Source organism: Setaria italica, chromosome V (genome assembly GCF_000263155.2).
Source record: "Setaria italica strain Yugu1 chromosome V, Setaria_italica_v2.0, whole genome shotgun sequence".
Lineage (NCBI taxonomy): Eukaryota > Viridiplantae > Streptophyta > Magnoliopsida > Poales > Poaceae > Setaria > Setaria italica.
In genome coordinates, this window is record NC_028454.1 from 41,332,592 (window position 1) to 41,352,485 (window position 19,894).

The window sequence follows — 19,894 nt, forward strand, 5'->3', positions numbered from 1 at the left end:
GTTGAAACGGCTGATTTGTTATGAGAGAAAAACACTGTTTGGTGGCTGATAAGCCGGCTGAATAAGCTGTTCCAACTCGAGCATCCTACTCCTATCTTGGTCTCTCCTTCCAAAAAAACAGTTCATTCCTATCACCAGTCACCTAGAACAAATAAACTGCTAACGACAAGATTCCGCGCACCCGTTTCTTCCAGCTGCCTCAACTTGCCTGGCATCCCACAACCGTACGCACGCCCCGCTACACTACCCCGCCTACCCTGCAAGGCCGTGTTTAGTTTGGCGAATTTGGGGTGCTAAATTACTGTTACAGCACTGTAGCACACTGTAGCGTTTCGTTTGTATTTGTGAATTATTGTCCAAATATTGACTAATTAGGCTCAAAAGATTCGTCTCGCAAAGTACAACAAAACTGTGCAATTAGTTTTTAATTTCATCTACATTTAGTACTCCATGCATGTACCGCAAGTTTGATGTGATGGGGAATCTTCTTTTTGCATAGTGTCAAAGTTGGGAGTTGGGAGTAACTAAACATGGCCCAACTCGCGTTCCGGCGGCCATCAGGCGCGATGACGAGGAACCCGGCCACCACAGCTCTCGCCTCGCCCAAGCGGCTGCCCGCTGGCCAGCAGGAGCGGCGGGCACGAGCCGTGCGCCGTCCATCCACGAAAGGCACGGGCCGTCCACGCCGAGCAGGGGAGGACCAAGCCAATGAAGAGAGCGGATGGCTCCGCGCCGCAGGGAGTCAGTCCACCACGGCACCACCTGTTCTGCCCCTCTCGGCTTTTTGCCGTCGCGTGCGCGTGAAGCGTCGCGGGCGAGGGTGGCGACGGGGCGCGTGTGCGCGGGTGGGCGGCGGCAGCAACAACATCGTACGCGCGTCGCCGTCGCCGTCGCTCTCGGCCCTCGGGGCGCGGCTCTCCTGGGGGGCGTCGCCGTCGGCCGCGCGAAATCATCAGGGCCTGGTTACGGTGGTTGACGCGTGACGTTTTCCGCTCGCGTCTCCCGACCTCCCGTGCCGGGACATTGGTGGCGGTAAGCCGGTTTGGCGACAAACCAAGGTTTCTTTTTTGTCTAAAAGCTGAGGCCAGCACGCGCACGCGCGGCTTCCCGAAGCTTCCAGAGCTTGGCCAATCGCTGCGCACGCAACTACCGCCGCGGCCGGGGCCCGCCACAACTGCAGGGGGGTTGGGGTTGGTAACGGCGTAACGTTATAAAAGAAAACAATATCGCGTGATGTGCTTTAGGCTGGCTTATAAGCTGAAGCGAACAGGTCCAAAGGACTAAACGTGAACTAATTATAAAACTAATTGCATAAATGAGGGTTAGTTCGCGAGACGAATCTATTAAGCCTACTTAATTCATAATTACCACATATTTACTGTATCATCACATGGGCTAATCATGGGCTAATTAAACTTAATAGATTTATCTCACGAATTAGCTCTTATTTATGCAATTAGTTTTATCATTGAACTATATTTAATACTTCTAATTACTATGCAAACATTCGATGGGATAGGATTAAAGTTTAGTCTAGGGTATCAAACACCCCCTTAAGCTCCTTGCTGAATCCTGAATTCCTGATGCTCCGAGGAGGCCCTGGGAGTTGCCGATGATGAACCATCTGGAGCGCCGTGCAAGTGCGCACCAACCAAGCTAAACAAGTAGCGCTGTACGAGTGCGCACCAACCAAGCTAAACGAGTAGGATGTAATTCAAGGGAGGGGAGAAGGAAGGCGAAGCACGTGTATTAGGTTGATTTGGCTCCGACGCTCAGTGCGAAATTTTTTTTAAGGCGAACAACTAGAATTTGAGTAGTACGGAGAGCGAGCGTGCATGTGAATTTCGTACTGCCAGCTCCGAAGAGGCCCTGGGAGCTGCCGATGATGAACCATTAGGAGCGTCGTGCGAGTGCGCACCAACCAAGCTAAACGAGTAGGATGTAATTCAAGGGAGAGGAGAAGGAAGGCGAAGCACGCGCATTAGGTTGATTTGGCTCAGACGCCCGGTGCGAATTTTTTTTAAGGCGAACAACTAGAATTTGAGTAGTACGAAGAGCGAGCGTGCATGTGAATTTCGTACTGCCAGCTTAGGTGGTGTTTAGATACGATGTGCTAAACTTTAGTAGGGTCATCGGATGTTCGGATGCTAATTAGAAGGACTAAATATGAGCTAATTACAAAACTAATTGCACATATGGAGTCTAATTCACGAGACGAATCTATTAAGGCTAATTAATCCATCATTAGCAAATGGTTACTGTAACACCACATTATCAAATCATGGACTAATTAGGCTTAATAGATTCGTCTCGCGAATTAGACTCCATCTGTGCAATTAGTTTTGTAATTAGACTATGTTTAACACTCCTAATTAGTATCTAAACATCCAATGTGACAGGTGCTATAAAATTTAGTAGGGGTATCAAGTACGCGCATTTACTGGTCCTTCGGTGTTTTGCCTTTGGTAGCACGTGATTTTGTAGCGTATGTTTATTTCAAACAAAAAAAACTGTAGCGTATGTAGTACAAGTGGAAACTTGGTTTTAGTATTTTCATTTTTTTAAAAAACGAAAATTGGTTTTATACTTCGTACTTCTTTAACCAGGATTAACGGAAAATGCAGAGATGAAGATGCTCAACATAGCAAAACAACGCGCGAATTGCAGCCTGGACGAAATGCATTAAAACTTTTACAGCAGAAGGAGCATAAATTGCATCTTTTATAGAAGTCGTATAATATAACATCCTTTGTCCATCCCGAATTATGCCATATATAGTTTTTTTATAGAAAATATGCCATATATAGTTGGAAAAACAATGGGCACAGTATAATCTCATATAGTAGGCATATTCTTTTTTGAAAATCAATAGTGGGCATATTCCAAAATTCATGCCGTGCATATTTTTAACCTACTGCGACTACAAAAGTACAGGAACAGACCACGACACATGTATGGAAGCGTATGTCATACCACACCTGACACATTTGCATATTTGAATAGAAGTATATCTACGCATACTTGATGTGATGTCAGTACAAGTATTTACTTGTGTATAAAATTAAATTACCGAGCATCATAGTTTAAGCTTTAAACCCTACCAGCATGTGGTTATCTAGTTTTTATATCCACCTTCACACCTCCCACGAGCCAAAATATAGAACTCGTGATGCTGAAACTACTACTGCACCTTATCATCTCAGCGTGCAGTATTTTAGGTAGCCTGGGGTTCTAATTCTAGCGCGAAAGCTAGCCGTCGGTACCTCACCACCGTTCTCCAGCATACTTTAATTCGTGGATGCGGCGAGCGCCGTTGGTCAAATCGCTGCCGGCCACGTCTCCCTCCGGGCACCGGCCCTCCCGAGTCAGTCCCACCCCCGCGTCTCCTGGCTCCGATCCCGCGACGTGGCCGCCGTTCGGGGCCGACACGTCCGCCCGCCAGGGCCCCCGGCCTCTGACTTCCAGATCCTTCCTGCCGCTTCCTGGCCACGAATGTCCGTCTCGATCCAGCGGCCCGGCGCGCGCCACGTGTCGGGTCCTGCCACGTCAGCGTCCGATGTGGCGCCCCCGTCCCCGAAGAAACTGATACGGCGCAGACCTCGCGGCTCTCAGCCTCACGCTTGGCCTTGGAAAAGCAAGTGGCCGCCGCTTCCCATTCCGCCGCAACCAACACCAGGGCCTTGCTTGCTCGCTCGCTTGCTTCGCTCCCATCCGCGGCCCGGGCAGGCAGCCATCGAAGAAGATAGCTGAGTAATCGACGGTGGATTCGGAGCGGCCGGGGTTCCTCGAGGAGATGAACGGCCGCGGCAGCGGCGGAGGGGGAGGGGGAGGGGAGGAGGAGATGGAGGAGGACGGCGGCGGCGGCGCCGGCTGCGCGCAGGGGGCCGGGGCGGGGGCGGAGAATAAGGAGCGGGTGGTGCTGATGTGGGGCTACCTACCCGGCGTGTCGCCGCAGCGCTCGCCGCTGCTCGGGCCGGTCCCCGTGAGGCTCCCCCCGGCGGCGGCGGCGCCCGGCGGCGATGGGTGGAGGGACGTGTGCGGCGGAGGGTGCGGCTTCGCCATGGCCATCTCCGGTGACGTCACCTCTTCCCTTCCTCATTGCTCGTGTGCTTGTGTCCTGTTGCTTTCCGTTCGTTGGTTCTGCGCGTGGGCTGTTTTAGATCTGCTGCGGGTGTCGGCCTGTGCGGTTTTTGTGGCGGATTATCGTTGGGGGACAGGTTTTGGATGTGCGAGCTTGGCGAATTTTTGCGAACTGATGAGTAATTGGCGGTGCTAATAAGGTACTGGAGGAAAGTGGTTTTGTTGGAGGATTTGTGAGTAAATTGGAAGATGGGCTGTTCCGGGACCGTTTGAAACAGCTGACTGCGAATGGGTTTGTGGAGCTTACATTGATTCGGGTTTCTTTAGACCTTGGTGATCCGTATTGACGGGTGTTCTGCTGAATTGAATTGGAGCTTAAAGTCTGAGCGCAGAGAGGTTCCCTAGCCTGATTATGCTTTCGGTATAAGAATCTCATAGGGGACAGTTTCAATCTGAAGTAGGGATTTGCTTCTGAGTGGAAAGTAGTTTCTATGATTAAGATGATCCCAGAAGAGCCAAAGCAACATTGCTGAGTAAAGTTTCCTTAGTTTTTGTGGAACCTGATTCCTGTTATAATTCCATAAGGATCAAACAGCCACTGACAATAAACAAGGGTCTTGGAATGCCATTGCCTCTTAACATGGTGACAATCCTCCTTGTTTGCTTGTTAGTATGTGCCTTGCTGGCCTACCATCTTCCACAAAATTCATGCAAAAGTCTCAGGTTCAAATTGTTAGTTCTATATGTCTAGCTACAGTTGTAAGAGTATAAGATTATGTTGTATTTATATGCTAATTCCTGAGTTATAGTTGCTGCCATCAAATTCGACCCAACTCTGAACCTGGCTTTCTTTTTCATTGTTCAAGAGTCTGGAAAACTCCTCACTTGGGGTTCTGCTGATGACATGGGCCAAAGTTATGTAACTGCTGGGAAGCACGAGGTATGGAAACAGTATTAATGCTTTATGCTTTCCTGCACCATGAGAGAAAACTCAGGACCTATTGTTACTAAATATAAAATATTATACCTCTCAGGAGACTCCAGAGGTTTTCCCTCTTCCTAGTGGTGTTGCAATGGTGAGGGCGGATGCTGGATGGGCACATTGTGTTGCCATAACAGGTACTAGCAATCCTGGTTCCTAGTTTTGCTCTACACGTCGCTCATAATTGTGGAATTTCTTATAATTGTTTTTCTGGAGCAGATGAAGGGGATGTCTACACGTGGGGTTGGAAAGAATGTGTTCCAACTGGCAGGGTTGTTGGAGACCAGTCTTCAGTTGGAACCATGGAGAAGGATGAAAGACAAATTGCAATGGCCACTGACCAAGGTGGTGATGCTTACTTCCTACCTTTTCTCATTCCTGCCTAAAAAATATAAGCTTCTCTACATCAATTGTTTACAGATATAACAAAGGAAACTCCATTACAGTGAGCCCCAGGTCACAGGTATCTAGGACGAGCAGTGGAGCAGCATCTGGTCCTTCTGAAAGCAGAGGCACTGACGATAGCACAAAGCGACGAAGGTTGTCTTCAGCAAAACATGGACCCGAGAGCTCAACATCTAGTGATGAAAGTCTTTCTGCACCCCCTTGTGTTGTGACATTTAATACAGGAGTGAAAATAGTGGCTGTAGCTGCTGGTGGTCGTCATACGTTAGCACTATCAGGTGACCTAGATTTGTCATTATGGCAGTGATATTTGCCTTGCAAGGAAATTTACTGACTAGAATAATATTTTCTTTGAAACTTCAGATTTAGGTCAGGTGTGGGGTTGGGGATATGGAGGAGAAGGGCAACTAGGTCTGGGTTCCAGAATCAGAACTGTTTCTTCTCCTCATCCTGTACCGTGCATTGAATCGGCACTGTACAGCAAGGATCGGCCGTCAGCTATGAAAGGTAACAAGACCGCTGAAGGGCACATCAGTAAAGTCATGGGAAATTGCGTGAAGGCAATTGCTTGTGGAGGCCGTCATAGTGCTGTAGTAACAGGTCAGTTATATTTTTTTAATTCATTCCTTGAAGTTCTTTACCATATCCATGTAGAGATATACCAGTCATTCTGGATCTCAAGCTAGTTTCAAAAGGTCGGATATAACTCTGTGGAAAACAAGGTTTCAAATTAACATGTGTCCTCTGAAGCAGGATAGCGTAGTCTTTAGACATGCATTTTGACTTTTCAGAATAGTAGACATATGTTTACTATTTACTAACTTGTTTTGCAAGATAGTAGAAAATGCAGGATCTCGTACCAAAAGGTGTTCATGTAGACACAGTGTTGTAATCCTAGGCACTACTGCTCTCTTATCCTTCAAAACGAATTATAACTCCATAATGGTTTTTACACTACAATAAGGAAATATAACTCTAGAATCTAGTCCCAGGCTCTGATTTGCTACTTGGAGGGCTTTCTTGTCTTAAACCAAAATGCTATAGCTCAAACCACCTGCAGCTTTTCAGTTGTCAGATTGTAGCAAAGCTGCAAAGGTTTAGTTTCATTTGAACTTGAAGTTTTCCCCATAGATATCTGCAACTGTAGCAAGATCTCTCCTGTATTTTTAACACCCAACTCCTGCTTGCAGATTCAGGAGCTCTTCTCACATTTGGATGGGGGCTGTATGGACAGGTTAGCTTTTCAATCTGGCCAGTTTTGTTTGATCAAAATGATTGTGATCTATTGAACCAAACAAATACACTCAGGTAGCTAACAAAAGATATATATGTTCAGTGAGTGGCATTCTGTGTCTTAGTGTTAGATGGGTGATCATTACAATATGGAAAATATAGTAATCTTGTACCTTCGGTTGCTAATTGCTTTAGTTCATTTTATTTGTATTTGTATATGTTGGAATTTGTATCATTATAACTAATGGGTACTATATTTTCACAATTTTTCATGCTCTAGCATATTCCATGTTAATGGCATGTTATGCTATGTGCAATAATTTCATTCGTTTTATATGTTCTATAGGATTGTTCTTTATCAATGCACTTCATTTGTGTCAACCGTGCTTTTTCTTCTTCAGTGCGGACAAGGGAATACAGAAGATGTTTTAAGTCCGACGTGTGTATCATCTATCCTGGGAATCAAGATGCAAGATGTTGCCGCAGGTCTGTGGCACACCGTATGTACATCTGTAGATGGTGATGTCTATTCGTTTGGAGGAAACCAGTTTGGGCAGCTTGGCACTGGTTCGGATCAAGCTGAGGTATGAAGTTTTTAATGTAACAGATGCTACTGCAGTTAACGCAGTTTTGATCCATAGAGATGCCCATAGTTCTCCATGAAGTAATGATGGCCTTTGACAACCGTTTGTTTCAAAATGCAGACTGTTCCAAAATTGGTAGATGCTACAAGCCTGGAAAATAAGAATGCCAGATCTGTTTCTTGTGGAGCTCGCCACAGTGCTATTATAACAGGTACGTTCATCTGTTCTATTGTTGGTTATAGAGTTCTGCAGATGTTTCTAGTGTACCATCTTGTACCATCCTTCGCCTTAGTTACATGTTTAAACTGCTCCCATATACATATACGAGTCCTAACCCCCTTTTAATCATATGATGCTCTCATTTTAATCATAGGTTGTACTGATTGTTGTGCAGCCTGGGGTAGAATTTTTTTTTCCAATTCTTTCATTGAGTTAAGTAGACTAGAGGAACTAAGAGCTGGTAGACCTATACTGATCCCTAGGGTTTATACTATGTAAATAGACTAGAGAAAGAACTACGAAGTGAAACAGTAAAAGTTGTAATAAATATAGGAAATGGAAAGGGCAACTGTATCGGCAGGACAATGTTTCCATCTTAGGTCGGAAAAAAGGTCTTTTGTGCTTCTGGCATCTGACAAGGATTACGAAACTTTTGCAGATGAAGGCGAGGTATTCTGCTGGGGATGGAACAAATATGGCCAGGTAGTTAACCCTTGACTCTCCTTTCATACCACTGAAGTACAAGGTTTACTTCCGTTTCTGAAATTTGAGTTTGCGTTTGCAGCTCGGCCTCGGCGACTCGATGGACAGGAACGTGCCTTGCAGTGTCCCCGTGGACACGTACCACCCGCTGAACGTGTCGTGCGGCTGGTGGCACACCTTGGTGCTCGCGGAGTCGCCTACCTGAAACCTGACAGGAATTACCGTAGATTGACAATTTTGTTAGGAACATGTAGGCTCGTGCAGGTGCGGATGCTGCATTTCATCGTGTACATACATGGCAGTGCATACAGATGTGTGTATTCATTCTTTCCGGTGCGCTCTTCAACGTGTGCAACGTAGACGAATCTTGTATCGCCCTGCGTATACAGTTGAGTAGGATTGCCTGTACAATTACGCTTGAAACTGGGTTCGCTGACGCTTGCCAAGCGGTTATGCTGCTCCCACATTGGGTAACCGGATTACCAGATTGCCGACTCCAGCCGTCCATGTTCTTCGCTACTGGAGCCTGGAGGATGGACCTGCAAAATAAGGCATACGATGTACCTCCATGTTTATAATCCTACAGCTTGAGATTTAAGTACTACTGGTTCACTACATTGAAGCCTGAAACGGCCATTGCCCTGCAGGAAAAAACCGAGACCAATATGTTTGAACAGGCACGAACTACCACTCTACCAGTAACAAAAAATGAAATCGAATACACGTCACTGATTTTAAGTTGTGCTCACTCAAATATATGTTCACCTACATAGCAACGTCAAAACTGGAGACGATAATGCCCCGTAGCAAAAACATTTATATACAACGGACGGGGGCATTTACAGGCACAAAAAAGAAAAAGAAAAGGAACAAAGTCACAGTCGACCCAGGTAGAGGGTCCGTCGGAGACGATCGGTCAGTCAGCAACTGCTTTCCTGTAAGTACACAGGCATCTGTGGTTTGCCACAGATGCTCGTGGATTTATTTGTGCTTCCATTTGCTAGCAATCCTTGTGTTAGAGCCTACGGCTGTTTCCATGTAGATTGTCCTGAAAACTTGAAAAGGCTAGTTGTGAGAACAATGAACAAACCTGACACTCAACAGATATCCTACAGATAGATATGTCAGCATTGAAATTTGTCAATTTAGATTGTTTCGGTCCTGGGATTATTACAGCACATTGTACACTAGATAGTTTGAACGCACAAGCTGCATACTGGACACTAAATAATCTTGCGGGGCCATGTGTCCTACAGATAGATATGTCAGCATAGAAATTTGTCAATTTAGATTGTTTCAGTCCTGGGATTATTAGAGCACATTGTACACTAGATAGTTTGAACGCACAAGCTGCACACTGTACACTAAATAATCTTGCGGGGCCATGTGTATAGTAGAAAAACGTGTGACTAGAGAACTGAATATCTACTGAGACAGACATTAGCAAACAAGGGCAAAACTGAAGATGCACATATTTTGTGGGAGCATCAAATTTATATAACATTCCAGCTTGAGCAGTCAAAAGATCATCAGACTACCAAGGATTATCATTGAAAACTAGAAAGAACAGCATTTATCCACTCAATTAACTTACAGGAAATTTTCCTTCGATGGGAGAGCAGCATTAACACCTAAAAGCGGGGAGCCTTCGACAGGGGTCCCATTGTTGGCATTGCTGAAGGCTCCGCAATCGGAGGTCTTATTTGATGGTTGCCAACCGAGTTATTAGCAATAAGCTTATTGCCTGGGCCTCTAACACCAGCAGCATCACTTTCTGGTTGTTGCGGATCTACTGATGGCTTTACCTGTTGCAACAATGGAATTCAATCAACCTTTTGTTTGAGCATGAGGGTTCCAGAATACAAATTTCAATGTAAGTTTAACTTGTAAATCCTACAAGATACACTCAGCAAATTGACTACGATAGTCAGGATATTATTGTGAGTAGGGTCCAGGGGTTTATTGTATAGCACCAACACAGATATACGTAAGGTAAAAGAACATTAGAAAAAAGATTATGGCTCCAACCAAAGATAGGTTAATGAAGAACGATAGTATTCACAAAGTAATGTGATCTTACAGAGTTTCTTTGAGGATTCTTATCCTCCCTTGAGAATCCAGGAACAGACAAATGCCAATTTTGTTCTGCAAGATATATTGAAAATTAACAAGCAAAATGAGATGTAGTAGCACATTTCCATGAACATGTGTGCATGAGAGCGAGGTGAAGCAACTGACCTAAGTGCAGCAACACATCCTTTGCTTCCACAACCGATGATTTCCTATGTTTTGCTAAGGTGCACGCAAATGCAGTCACCTAAAGGCAAACCCGTGTCAGCTGAATCACAAGATATCTCCAGCAGATAACATATGATCAAGTTTAGAAGATGAAGGTACTCTGATTCTGAACTCGATAGGAAATCATACTCTAAACAAATAGCAAGGCACAAAACAATTACCGAGTCAATGAAGTCATCAGCCATTTCTAAAAGTAGATCTTCCACCTCAGGGTCAAGCCTGCCTAGGGGATCTATCTGTAATAAGACTTTATGGTTTAAGAACAGACCAAAGTATTATATTCAACTAAAATAAGAAACCTTCTTCCAAAAAAAGTAGGGTGTGTATTAACTTTGCTGAAATCATGATCAGTGACATGAACAACATCAACAAAGAAGTTTAGAACAGGTAAGAAAAGATCCAGGTCATCACCTGTGCAACCAGATCTTGTATCTTCCTTTTCCCAAGAAGTTGGCTAGTTCCTTCAGCTCCCTGGCTTGCACTTCCACCAGTCATAGTTCCACCGGACAAAGGTGTACCTGGCTGTGATCCTGTATGGTTCGCAGACTTCTGCGAACCAGACGCTGAAACCCTTGGAGATTGTAGTGACTGCTGCTGCTGCTGAAACTGCTGGAGAAAATGTTGCTGCTGAATCAGTTGTTGGGCATTGAGATGTGGATGCTGCTGTTGGACTTGTGCAAGTTGCTGTTGGCTCAATCCCGTTTTCTGCTGAAGTTGCTGCATTAACATGAGTCTTTGTTGGTGCTGAAATTGTTGCTGTGGAGAAACTGGTGAGCTCATGGATGATTGCATTTGCTTCAACCACTGCTGCTGTTGCTGTTGCTGAGGCATGGACATTGCCACCATCTGTCCATTTTGCGATGATCCAGGCAGTTGTGAATTTAATGCTGTAATTGACGCTGTTCTCGACAAGCCTTGACCAGCTACTTTCTGTAAACCAATCACATATAAAAATTACGATCATTCCTTCGAAAATAACAGCTACTACAGAAACATTATACATGATAAATGTTTTTTAAAAAAAGATATGCAAGAACAGGTTGATATGTAGCAACTTCAGTATGTACTGTGTGCAATTCTGGTTGTTACGGATCAACGGGAAATATGGATAAAGGGCACACAAGTCACAACTCTCAAGCAGTTTTATACACGGTGGTTTAAAGAAAGATCAAACACTGTGGTTAACAGACTGTTTATTACTTCTTTCAGCATGGCATATAATTATATGCTTCATAATCTTGCCACACTGCAGCATTCCTTAACATTAGTGCGGCCGGAAGACCATGTATGCAAATTAATGGAGACTATTTTTTCTTATATAGTCCTTAAACTGTCAAGGTACCTGAGGAGATAGTGCAGCTTGTTGAGATGCTTGAGGTCTCATTTGTGCATGGGCAAACCGTTGTTGGGCACCATAGGGGATAGTTCCATTTGGTCTCATCTGACTCATCCCCATAGTACCCATGACTCCCATGGGCTGCATCCCTTGCAGCACTTGAGCTGTATTAGCATTATTCAATTGTGTACCTTGTACCATGCCCTTTTGCCTTGCCTACAGGAACATAGAAGTCAATTACTCTATTAGTAGCTTCTAAGAAATAATGAAAATAATACTCTCCTTGAATTAAATCCAGCTGGCTGTAGGTACCTTAAAAAGAAACACTTTCCTCACCCAATCAAAATTCCAAAAGGCAAACTCTGGACAGTGTCATTCCTTTTAACAGGCCACTTATTCATTGTGCAATTTTTCTCGATGAAAGTATTTACAACCACAAGTAGAACTATCTACTAATAAGTATTATTGCTAAGAGATTTTATAATTGAGTTTAGATAATTTATTTTCTTTCCAGTCCACCTTCACATCCAAGAGTTTAATCTTTGGTCCTTCTTTTTGTCCATGTCATGATGCAGTAAATAACTTCAAAAGAAATAGGAGTATTCTGGATTCACTACTCATTTCCTTTTAATTGAACATAGATGGGTATAGGAAACCTGTTCGACCATGCTTAACAAGCTTCGACTGCCCATGTATATTCTTGCGTGATTTCACATGTACAGGTATTTTACAAAGCTGTTTCTACCCATCAAAACGAACCTGATTGAACAGATAAAAAAACAAGGAGTCCTAACACCAAATTATGGTATAAAATTATTGTGATTGCTTCTAGCATGAGTAATTCACATTTAAAAGTCTTCCCCTCACATTTTATCCTTCCTGTTATGGTGCACGAGGAGATGCAAAATTCAGTTTACTTATGGAGGCCCCGAGGCTCCAAATTCAGTAATTCACCTGCGCCATCATCTGTGACTGGAGCCCAAAATGTGCCGCGGATGCCGCGTTTCCCTGGCCTTGCAGCATCCCCAGCTGCCCCTGCCCAAGCATGGGCGCACGCCCCGCCAGCTGCTGCTGTTGCTGCTGGCCCACCAGTCCTCCGCCGCCCGAGAAGCTCATCTGAGCGCCGTACATCCTAGCCGCCATGGCGGCGTACTGCGGGAGCTGGCTGGCGGTGGAGAGGCGGGAGGTCGACCCCGAGCGGTGGATCTGGCCGAACCCCCCAGCGCCGGCCCCCGCCTGCGTGGGCGACGGCGCCTGCAGCTGGGGCGGCCGCGGCGGGTAGTCCATGGATCCTCCGCCCCCCGAGGCGGCCGCGGCCGCCGGGTCGAGCTGCTGCGGGGACGAGATGTGCGCGGAGAGGTCGGAGACGGTCGGGGACGGGGGGATTTGGGGGGAGAGGAGGGGGTTGGGGTTGGGGTTCTGCGGGGTGGAGACGGAGGCCGCGGCGGTGAGCTGGTCGGGCTGCGCCGGCGACGCGGAGGCGGCCACGGGCGGCGGATCCGCCATGGCGGGGCTGTAGGGTTTCGGCGGCGGTAGTCGGACGGGGACGAGACGGACGACGCGGTTGCGTCGGGGGCCGGGGCAGGGCAGGTACGGGTTCGTGTGGGGCACTTTGACGTGTGTGCGTAGTCTTTTCGGCGGTCGAGTCAGAAGGAGGGTTAGATGCTGTCCGGGTCACTGGCGGGCGGGCCCCACGGATCATTTAGCGGATAAGAGCCCCTGTTCGAGCTTTTGCCGTTTGGTGAGGAACTTTTGGGTTCATGCTGATGCACCGGACTATACCGAGTTCCGGGCATGTCAGCAGCACACCTCGTCGAAAAAGATGTTCTACTAGAAGTTTTCTTCAAAAAAGAAAAGAAATTGCTCTGCTTTTGGATCGTCTGCACCATGTTGTAGTCACATTGGCATCGGAAAACAGCATTCGTGCAATGTTGTGGGTTCAGCTGATGAAAACCGTACATGTCAAGCACTCTTTTCATGCACGCACGTATTCACAAGCTAGCACTCTCCCGTCTTCCCCCACACAAAGCGTAGCAGCCTAGCAGCGCAGGTCTCGCAAAGTAAAACTTTTCAAGTACACGTTTGGTTTTTTTCCCTTCCTCCCCCATGTTGTGGATTGGTTCATGTTAAGAATGTTGGATCTAAACTAATATGAATATGAACTTAACGACAGAGGATCCCTTAGCCTAAAATATAATCACATCATCTAATCTTTAGATACGAAGAGAAAATTTAGCCGGAACCTTAAATACTCATGATTTACCTCCGGACTCGGTGAAGACATTGATGCAGATGTAGAAGTGAAGATCTTGTCACCAAATTAAGAGGATCCACCTCCTAGACCTTCAATGCTTGATCGGATTTGTGGAATTATGTGATGTTGGGTTGATTATATAGCAAGTTGTATCGCAAGGGTTGTAGCCGACCGTAACAACTTACTTAGATATTTCAGATTCAGGCGATAATCATCTCTTATTAATCTCGGATTAATTCTAAGATTAATTACAAGTGGTTGGCCAAGGTCCAAGATAAATTCAAAACGAGGTCGTATGATCATAGGACACCGAGTAGCAGCAAAGCACTTATCTGGTCGATTGGTTCTGCAATTGTGCTCACGGTCCTCCTGAGTCCCAAACCTCGTCGTTTGAAACATGCCAGGCAAAATCAAACCTCGTCGTTTTGTCGTGCAGGAGGCGCACGGTGCTGTCGCTTACCAGTTCGCCATCTGCCGACCTCCTCTGCCTCTCCCTCACCGCCGACGAGCGAAGCACGGCGCGTCGCGTCAGATCCAATTCACTGCCGTCCAGGTCAGGCGTCCGGCCAGAGACCGTCGTCCGGCGGACGGCCGTCTCCCGTTGGACCCGCAACATAAACTGCCGATGCGCGCTTGGCGCCCTGCTCTGCCTACGGCCAGTGCGCACCTGGTGGGTGGGACCGTGGGAGGGGCCACAAGCCCTTGCCGTGACGGGTCATGCGCGCTCGTGCCGTCGTGCGCGACGGGGCCGAGCGCGTTCGTGATCGTGAAGCCAAGACCTCGGCTCGGGGCAGCCGGCAGCCGGGTGCGAGCTTGCTCCCAGCCCGGGAGCCATCACAACCCACACTGGCCCCGTCCAAAGACTTCGGCCAAGCGAAGCCAAAGCCCGCTGCCCGCTGCCTCTTTTTCCAACCCCTTTCCGCGTCGGCAGTCCAATTCGTCTGTGCGCGCACATCGGCCTGCGCCAAAAGAAACCCACGGCCGCGCCCGGGATTTCTGCTTCCGGCGGGCTGTCGCAGTGTCGCCTCCTCCGCGCCCCAGTCCCACCTGGAAACGGTTCAACACTGAACACTTCGTCGATCCTGCGGTGGCACCTAGCTGCGAGCCTGAGAGGCTGCAGCACCGTGTCGATAAGCTCATCACTCTCCGTTCAAGGAAGAAATACAAAAAGGATGGGGACCCCGGACGTCTCGGGTTTATCCACTGGATTTAGTTTCCAGTGGATCACGCCACCCGGCAGTTGAAACTTTCCACTGCTGTAAGCTTCGGAGCTCTGAAAAAAACGCACTTCCGATATGATCTCCCAATGGCAGACTCGTCGTGCGAGACCACGCAACCATTCCCTTCCAAATATTCCTGGAACCTGGATTGAGCTGCCCGAAAACCCATTGGCTGTGCATTCCGCGGGCAACGAAAGCGTCAAACCATTGAGCTGTCGATCCGTCGTCAGACATGCACATCAAGCTCAAGGTGCATGCGTGTCAGTTAGAGAATAGCACACTGTTAACATTTAGACTTTCATAGCGGTATTGGACCCATCGTTTGGGTTCCGGTCGGTCTCAGTTCGAACAGTAGTTTCCAAACCCTTTCTTGCTGGGCTATGGGATTAGTTGTTGATGTCCCTTTCCATGGCGATTTTGCCCGCCCTTTTTATACCCCGTCATCTCTCAAGCGTCCGTCCTTGGCCACACTACTACTCATCATCCCTATCCAGCTCTTTCACTCAAGTCACAGAGCACAAAAGCTTCTAATTTCTCAGACAGCTTCTCGCCGAGCATGGAAGGCATCATCCCGTTCGTCTTCAAGGTCATAGCTCAGTACAAGGAAGAAGAGCATGCCTCCTTCGGCGGCTTGACCTCTGATTCCGACGAGCCCTCGCCGGTGTCGTCGTACGTGCTCCTGCCGGGAGATTCTGACGGCCGCCACCGCGACGAGAGGAACCAGCAGCTCTGCTCGACGTCCGTGCACGCCGAGGCCGTCACCACCTGCACCGCGCGGGCGTCTCCGATCCGATGCTCGACGCTGCGCCGGCGAGCTTAGGATCTTTAATCAATGAATTTGCTGGTCAAAGCGCGGTGCCTCGCAAGACGAACAAGTATGGTATGATCATGTGCAAAGACATCGAGCAATAGTACGAACTGGAAACGAACATACTGGTTTAGTGGTTTTCAGGTTCTGTGCAGTTTTTACTAGCTTTTATGCCCTTTTTTCCACTGTCGCTGGAGGTTGAAACGAGGGTGTTTGATCCTGGATCTAAAGTTTAGTTCGTGTCACATCGGATATTCGGATGCTAATTAGGAGGATTAAACATGAGCTAATTACAAAACTAATTGCAGAACCCCTAGGTTAAATCGCGAGACGAATCTATTAAGCCTAATTAATTCATCATTAGCGAATGTTTACTGTAGCACCATATTGTCAAATCATGGACTAATTAGCCTTGATGGATTCGTCTCGCGATTTAGCCTAGGGGTTGTGAAATTAGTTTTGTAATTAGCCTATGTTTAATACTCCTAATTAGTGTCCAAACATTCGATGTGACAGGGGCTAAAGTTTAGTCCGGGGATCCAAACACCCACTAAGTCTCAAAGGAGGCTTTGCAAAGTTAAACATCAAGTGTTTTGTAGTGTAGGCAACCAGTAAGTGCGCAATAGCACCAGCAACCAGTCATGTAAGGGTGCGTTTGGATAGGAGACAATGTAGAATGGGATGATCCCGTCCTAATTTTCTGAGATGGGATGATCCCATTTCATGTTTGGTTGAATGGGATGGGGTCGTCCCAATTTTTTGTTTGGTTGGAGAGATTGCAACAGACGGGATGAGCACCGTTTTCTCCTTCCGTTAGACACCGTTTGTGGGGCCCACTCGTCATACTAACAACGTCTTCTTCTTCCTCCCTGCACCACACTGGCCTTCCTGCTCCACCCGTGGCGCCGCCCCTGCTCGCCTCCGCCCGCGTCCGCCCCGGCCGCGTCCGCCCCGGCCGCGCCCGCCTCCGCCCACCGGAGCTCCGGCCGCGGCCGCATCTTGCCGCGCCTGCCGCGGCTGCAGGAGCTCCGACCGCGCCCGCTGCGGCTGCAGGAGCTCCGACCGCGCCCGCCTGACGAAGAAGACACGGCGTTGACGGAGACGAAGTGGGACGCCCCCGTCCGCTCGTTTTGGAGGGACGGGGTACCCCGCATATAGAGAGAATATTCTCTTCTAGGCCTACCTGTCCTCCAACTAAACGCGGGATGAAGTGGGATCGTCCCGTCCCGTCTCACTTCGTCCTCGGAACCAAACGCACCCTAATATATGGGGCTGTTTGGCACACAGGGGCTAAAATTTAGCCCTGTCATATCGGATGTTTGATACTAATTAGAAGTATTAAACATTGGTTAATTACAAAACTAATTGCACAACCCCTAGGCTAAATCGCGAGACGAATCTATTAAGCCTAATTAGTCCATGATTTGACAATGTGGTGCTACAGTAACCATTCGCTAATGATGGATTAATTAGGCTTAATAGATTCGTCTCACGATTTAGCCTAGGGGTTCTGCTATTAGTTTTGTAATCAGCTCATATTTAGTCGTCCTAATTAGTATCCGAACATCCGATGTGACAGGACTAAAATTTAACCTCTGTCTCCCAAACACCCCGTCATGGTCGCGAACAGTGGTGCCGCCATGATTTCCTCGTCACTCAATAGCAGTGTATAACTGTATATTGTACAGGACGGTTAATTCTATCCTTCTGCTTTTTTTGGGGGGAAGTTCTGTCATTTGGACGAGGTTAACGCGCGGCCGGTCGCGCAAACGAATAGCGCGCGACCTCTATCCAACGCTACAACCTGCAACAACTCACTGTTTCCCCTTTTCTAATTTATTAGTTAGGCTGGCACATGTCCTTCTCAACGGATGGAACAGACTAGTAGATGTCGCTTTCGTTGGTGACCTTAGCGACGAAAAATGCTTTGGGGTGTTTGTTTCTCCGGGTGTTTGTTTCTTTAGTCGATTCTAAAATTCCTGTCACATTGAATGTTTACATACTAATTAGAAGTATTAAATATAGATTAATTATAAAATCAATTGTACAGATGGAGATTAATTTGCGAGATGAATCTATTAAGCCTAATTAGTCCATGATTTGACAATGTGGTGCTACAGTAAACATGTGCTAATGATTGATTAATTAGGCTTAATAGATTCATCTCATGAATTAGCCTCCAATCTGTGTAATTAGTTTTATAATTAGCTCATGTTTAGTCCTCCTAATTAGCCTACGAATATTCGATGTGACATAAATTTTAGTCCGGACTAAAGATCCAACCACCCCTGGTCACTCCTAAAATTCCTATCACATCAAATGTTTAGATACTAATTAGGAGTATTAAACATAGATCAATTACAAAATCAATTGCACAGATGGAGACTAATTTGCAAGACGAATCTACTAAGCTTAATTAGTCCATGGTTTGGCAATGTGATGCTACAGTAAACATGTGCTAATGATGGATTAATTAGGCTTAATAGATTCGTCTTGTGAATTAGTCTCCATCTGTGTAATTAGTTTTATAATTAGCTCATATTTAGTCCTCCTAATTAGCCTTCGAATATTCGATGTGACATGAATTTTAGTCCAGACTAAAGATCCAAACACCCCCTTTATTTTTTAGATGGCAATTACTCTTTCGTCAAGTGCTCGTTTTAAGTCTGATTGCATCATTGTGTTTTTTTCAATAAGATCATATTTTATATGTTTTAAGCCTATTTTATACGACGATGAAGTTATATTGATTGTAAGTAGTAACTTATGTACAGACTGTGTAACAACATATGTATCAAACTTATGCAGATAGTAGTCGATAACTATAGATACGTCGTGACAACTTATGTTGAGTGACATACTATACAATGATTTATGCATCAACTTATGTTGTATTTCTACTGGTCTAGTAGCGAATTTACATTGCGACAAATTTATCAACTTATGTAAACATTGCGTACCAACTCGTATTCGGACAATATTATGTATTGTTTGGTAGTAATTTATGTAGATACAATATGGTTACTTACGTAGATCCTCACAGAGGTAAACAACATAATAGAGGGTAAAAATTATTTTTTAGCAATTTATCTACTTGAGAGATTTACGCATAAATTGTCACGCACGTAGTGTATAAGTAACTATTGTACATTCAATATAATTTGCCAGTTTATAAAAATTATTCCAAAATAATGCATCATGGATCTTGTTTTTTAGATCTTATCGCAACAGGCACGATGGTGTAAACGGAATTGAAAATGGACAATCAAGTTATCATATTATTTTTTGAAAGCAAATACCAAAATATGTCCGTGGGCCACGGCAGCCCACCTGTCTGCTGTTGGGCTACAGCAGGCCGTGGAGGGTCACGCGTTTCGCACAATGACACGATCGAGCGCTCGTTAGCTTTTTCCTATCATTTGTCCGTTGTGAGTCGTGCACAACTTATTTCTTTCCCACACGACGCATATTCTTTGCCGGGCCAATTGAGTATGTCCATGAGTGGCCTAAGATTTAGTGGCCCAAGATTTTAGCCCAATGGGCCATGATTCCATGAGAGGGAGTTGTTTCGGAGCTAAAAATAAAAATAAGATGCAGAAGGTGCACATTGTTGCTAAAATTTTCCTGTTTAACTTCTGACAAAGAAAACAATTCACCTTACCTTGCTTTCCAAGCTCATCTTGTCAAACCCCCCAAAATTTCACTGCATGAGGCGTAGCCGGGGGAACAAGGCAGCCAATATTTCAGCCTATTCACTGGTTGTCCCAGCTCCTAGCACAATCAGGTTGGGTCTATCAAATCTCGAAGAAGGATCACCGAAAGTACAGTATCCAGCTAGTTCAGAGTTCAGACAAGAGCACCACACAAGAATACAGGATTAAGTTGCATAAAAATCTTTTGCAGAAAAATTAGTACTACTCCATCCATTCCAAATTATAGGTCATTTTAACTTTTTTAGGTGCATATATATTATTATACATCTGGATATAGTA

At 46.1% G+C, this 19,894-nt stretch overlaps 3 protein-coding genes across 4 annotated transcripts; 2 read left to right on the forward strand and 1 right to left on the reverse strand.

Annotated features, from left to right (window-relative positions):
* The first annotated feature begins 3,628 nt into the window (after positions 1-3,628).
* On the forward strand, positions 3,629-8,468 carry LOC101771117 (ultraviolet-B receptor UVR8). Its single transcript, XM_012846345.2, has 11 exons — positions 3,629-4,073; positions 4,947-5,020; positions 5,115-5,199; positions 5,282-5,407; positions 5,509-5,745; positions 5,831-6,067; positions 6,658-6,701; positions 7,102-7,284; positions 7,405-7,495; positions 7,943-7,986; positions 8,069-8,468. Exons 1-11 carry the CDS (start codon positions 3,794-3,796, stop codon positions 8,189-8,191), a joined length of 1,524 nt encoding a protein of 507 aa, XP_012701799.1. The 5' UTR covers positions 3,629-3,793; the 3' UTR covers positions 8,192-8,468.
* Positions 8,469-8,685: 217 nt separating this feature from the next.
* Positions 8,686-13,126, reverse strand: LOC101771512 (transcription initiation factor TFIID subunit 12b). Of its 2 annotated transcripts, none has more exons than XM_004970506.3 (8): positions 12,575-13,126; positions 11,627-11,836; positions 10,696-11,214; positions 10,446-10,520; positions 10,225-10,303; positions 10,067-10,131; positions 9,581-9,791; positions 8,686-9,034 (listed from the first exon to the last, which is right to left on the reverse strand). In XM_004970506.3, the coding sequence occupies exons 1-7, from the start codon at positions 13,124-13,126 to the stop codon at positions 9,618-9,620; spliced, it is 1,674 nt and encodes a 557-aa protein (XP_004970563.1). In that variant the 3' UTR covers positions 8,686-9,034; positions 9,581-9,617. The 2 variants fall into 2 exon arrangements, with proteins under 2 accessions (XP_004970563.1, XP_012701798.1); XM_012846344.2 differs by having other exon boundaries at positions 8,686-9,041.
* A 2,437-nt stretch (positions 13,127-15,563) lies between these two features.
* Positions 15,564-16,147, forward strand: LOC101771906. Its single transcript, XM_004970507.4, has one exon. The coding sequence runs from the start codon at positions 15,651-15,653 to the stop codon at positions 15,912-15,914; it is 264 nt and encodes an 87-aa protein (XP_004970564.1). The 5' UTR covers positions 15,564-15,650; the 3' UTR covers positions 15,915-16,147.
* The last annotated feature ends 3,747 nt before the right edge of the window (positions 16,148-19,894 follow it).

Excerpts from the sequence above, each read along its gene's own strand:
- LOC101771117 (XM_012846345.2), top strand. The coding sequence starts at position 3,794 with ATGAACGGCCGCGGCAGCGGCGGAGGGGGAGGGGGAGGGGAGGAGGAG. Across the intron at positions 6,068-6,657 it reads TCATAGTGCTGTAGTAACAG|ATTCAGGAGCTCTTCTCACA; the intron begins GTCAGTTATATT and ends TCCTGCTTGCAG. Across the intron at positions 7,987-8,068 it reads GATGGAACAAATATGGCCAG|CTCGGCCTCGGCGACTCGAT; the intron begins GTAGTTAACCCT and ends TTGCGTTTGCAG.
- LOC101771512 (XM_004970506.3), bottom strand. The coding sequence starts at position 13,126 with ATGGCGGATCCGCCGCCCGTGGCCGCCTCCGCGTCGCCGGCGCAGCCC. Across the intron at positions 10,521-10,695 it reads TACAAGATCTGGTTGCACAG|ATAGATCCCCTAGGCAGGCT; the intron begins GTGATGACCTGG and ends GTCTTATTACAG. Across the intron at positions 10,132-10,224 it reads GGATGTGTTGCTGCACTTAG|AACAAAATTGGCATTTGTCT; the intron begins GTCAGTTGCTTC and ends TATATCTTGCAG.
- LOC101771906 (XM_004970507.4), top strand. The coding sequence starts at position 15,651 with ATGGAAGGCATCATCCCGTTCGTCTTCAAGGTCATAGCTCAGTACAAG.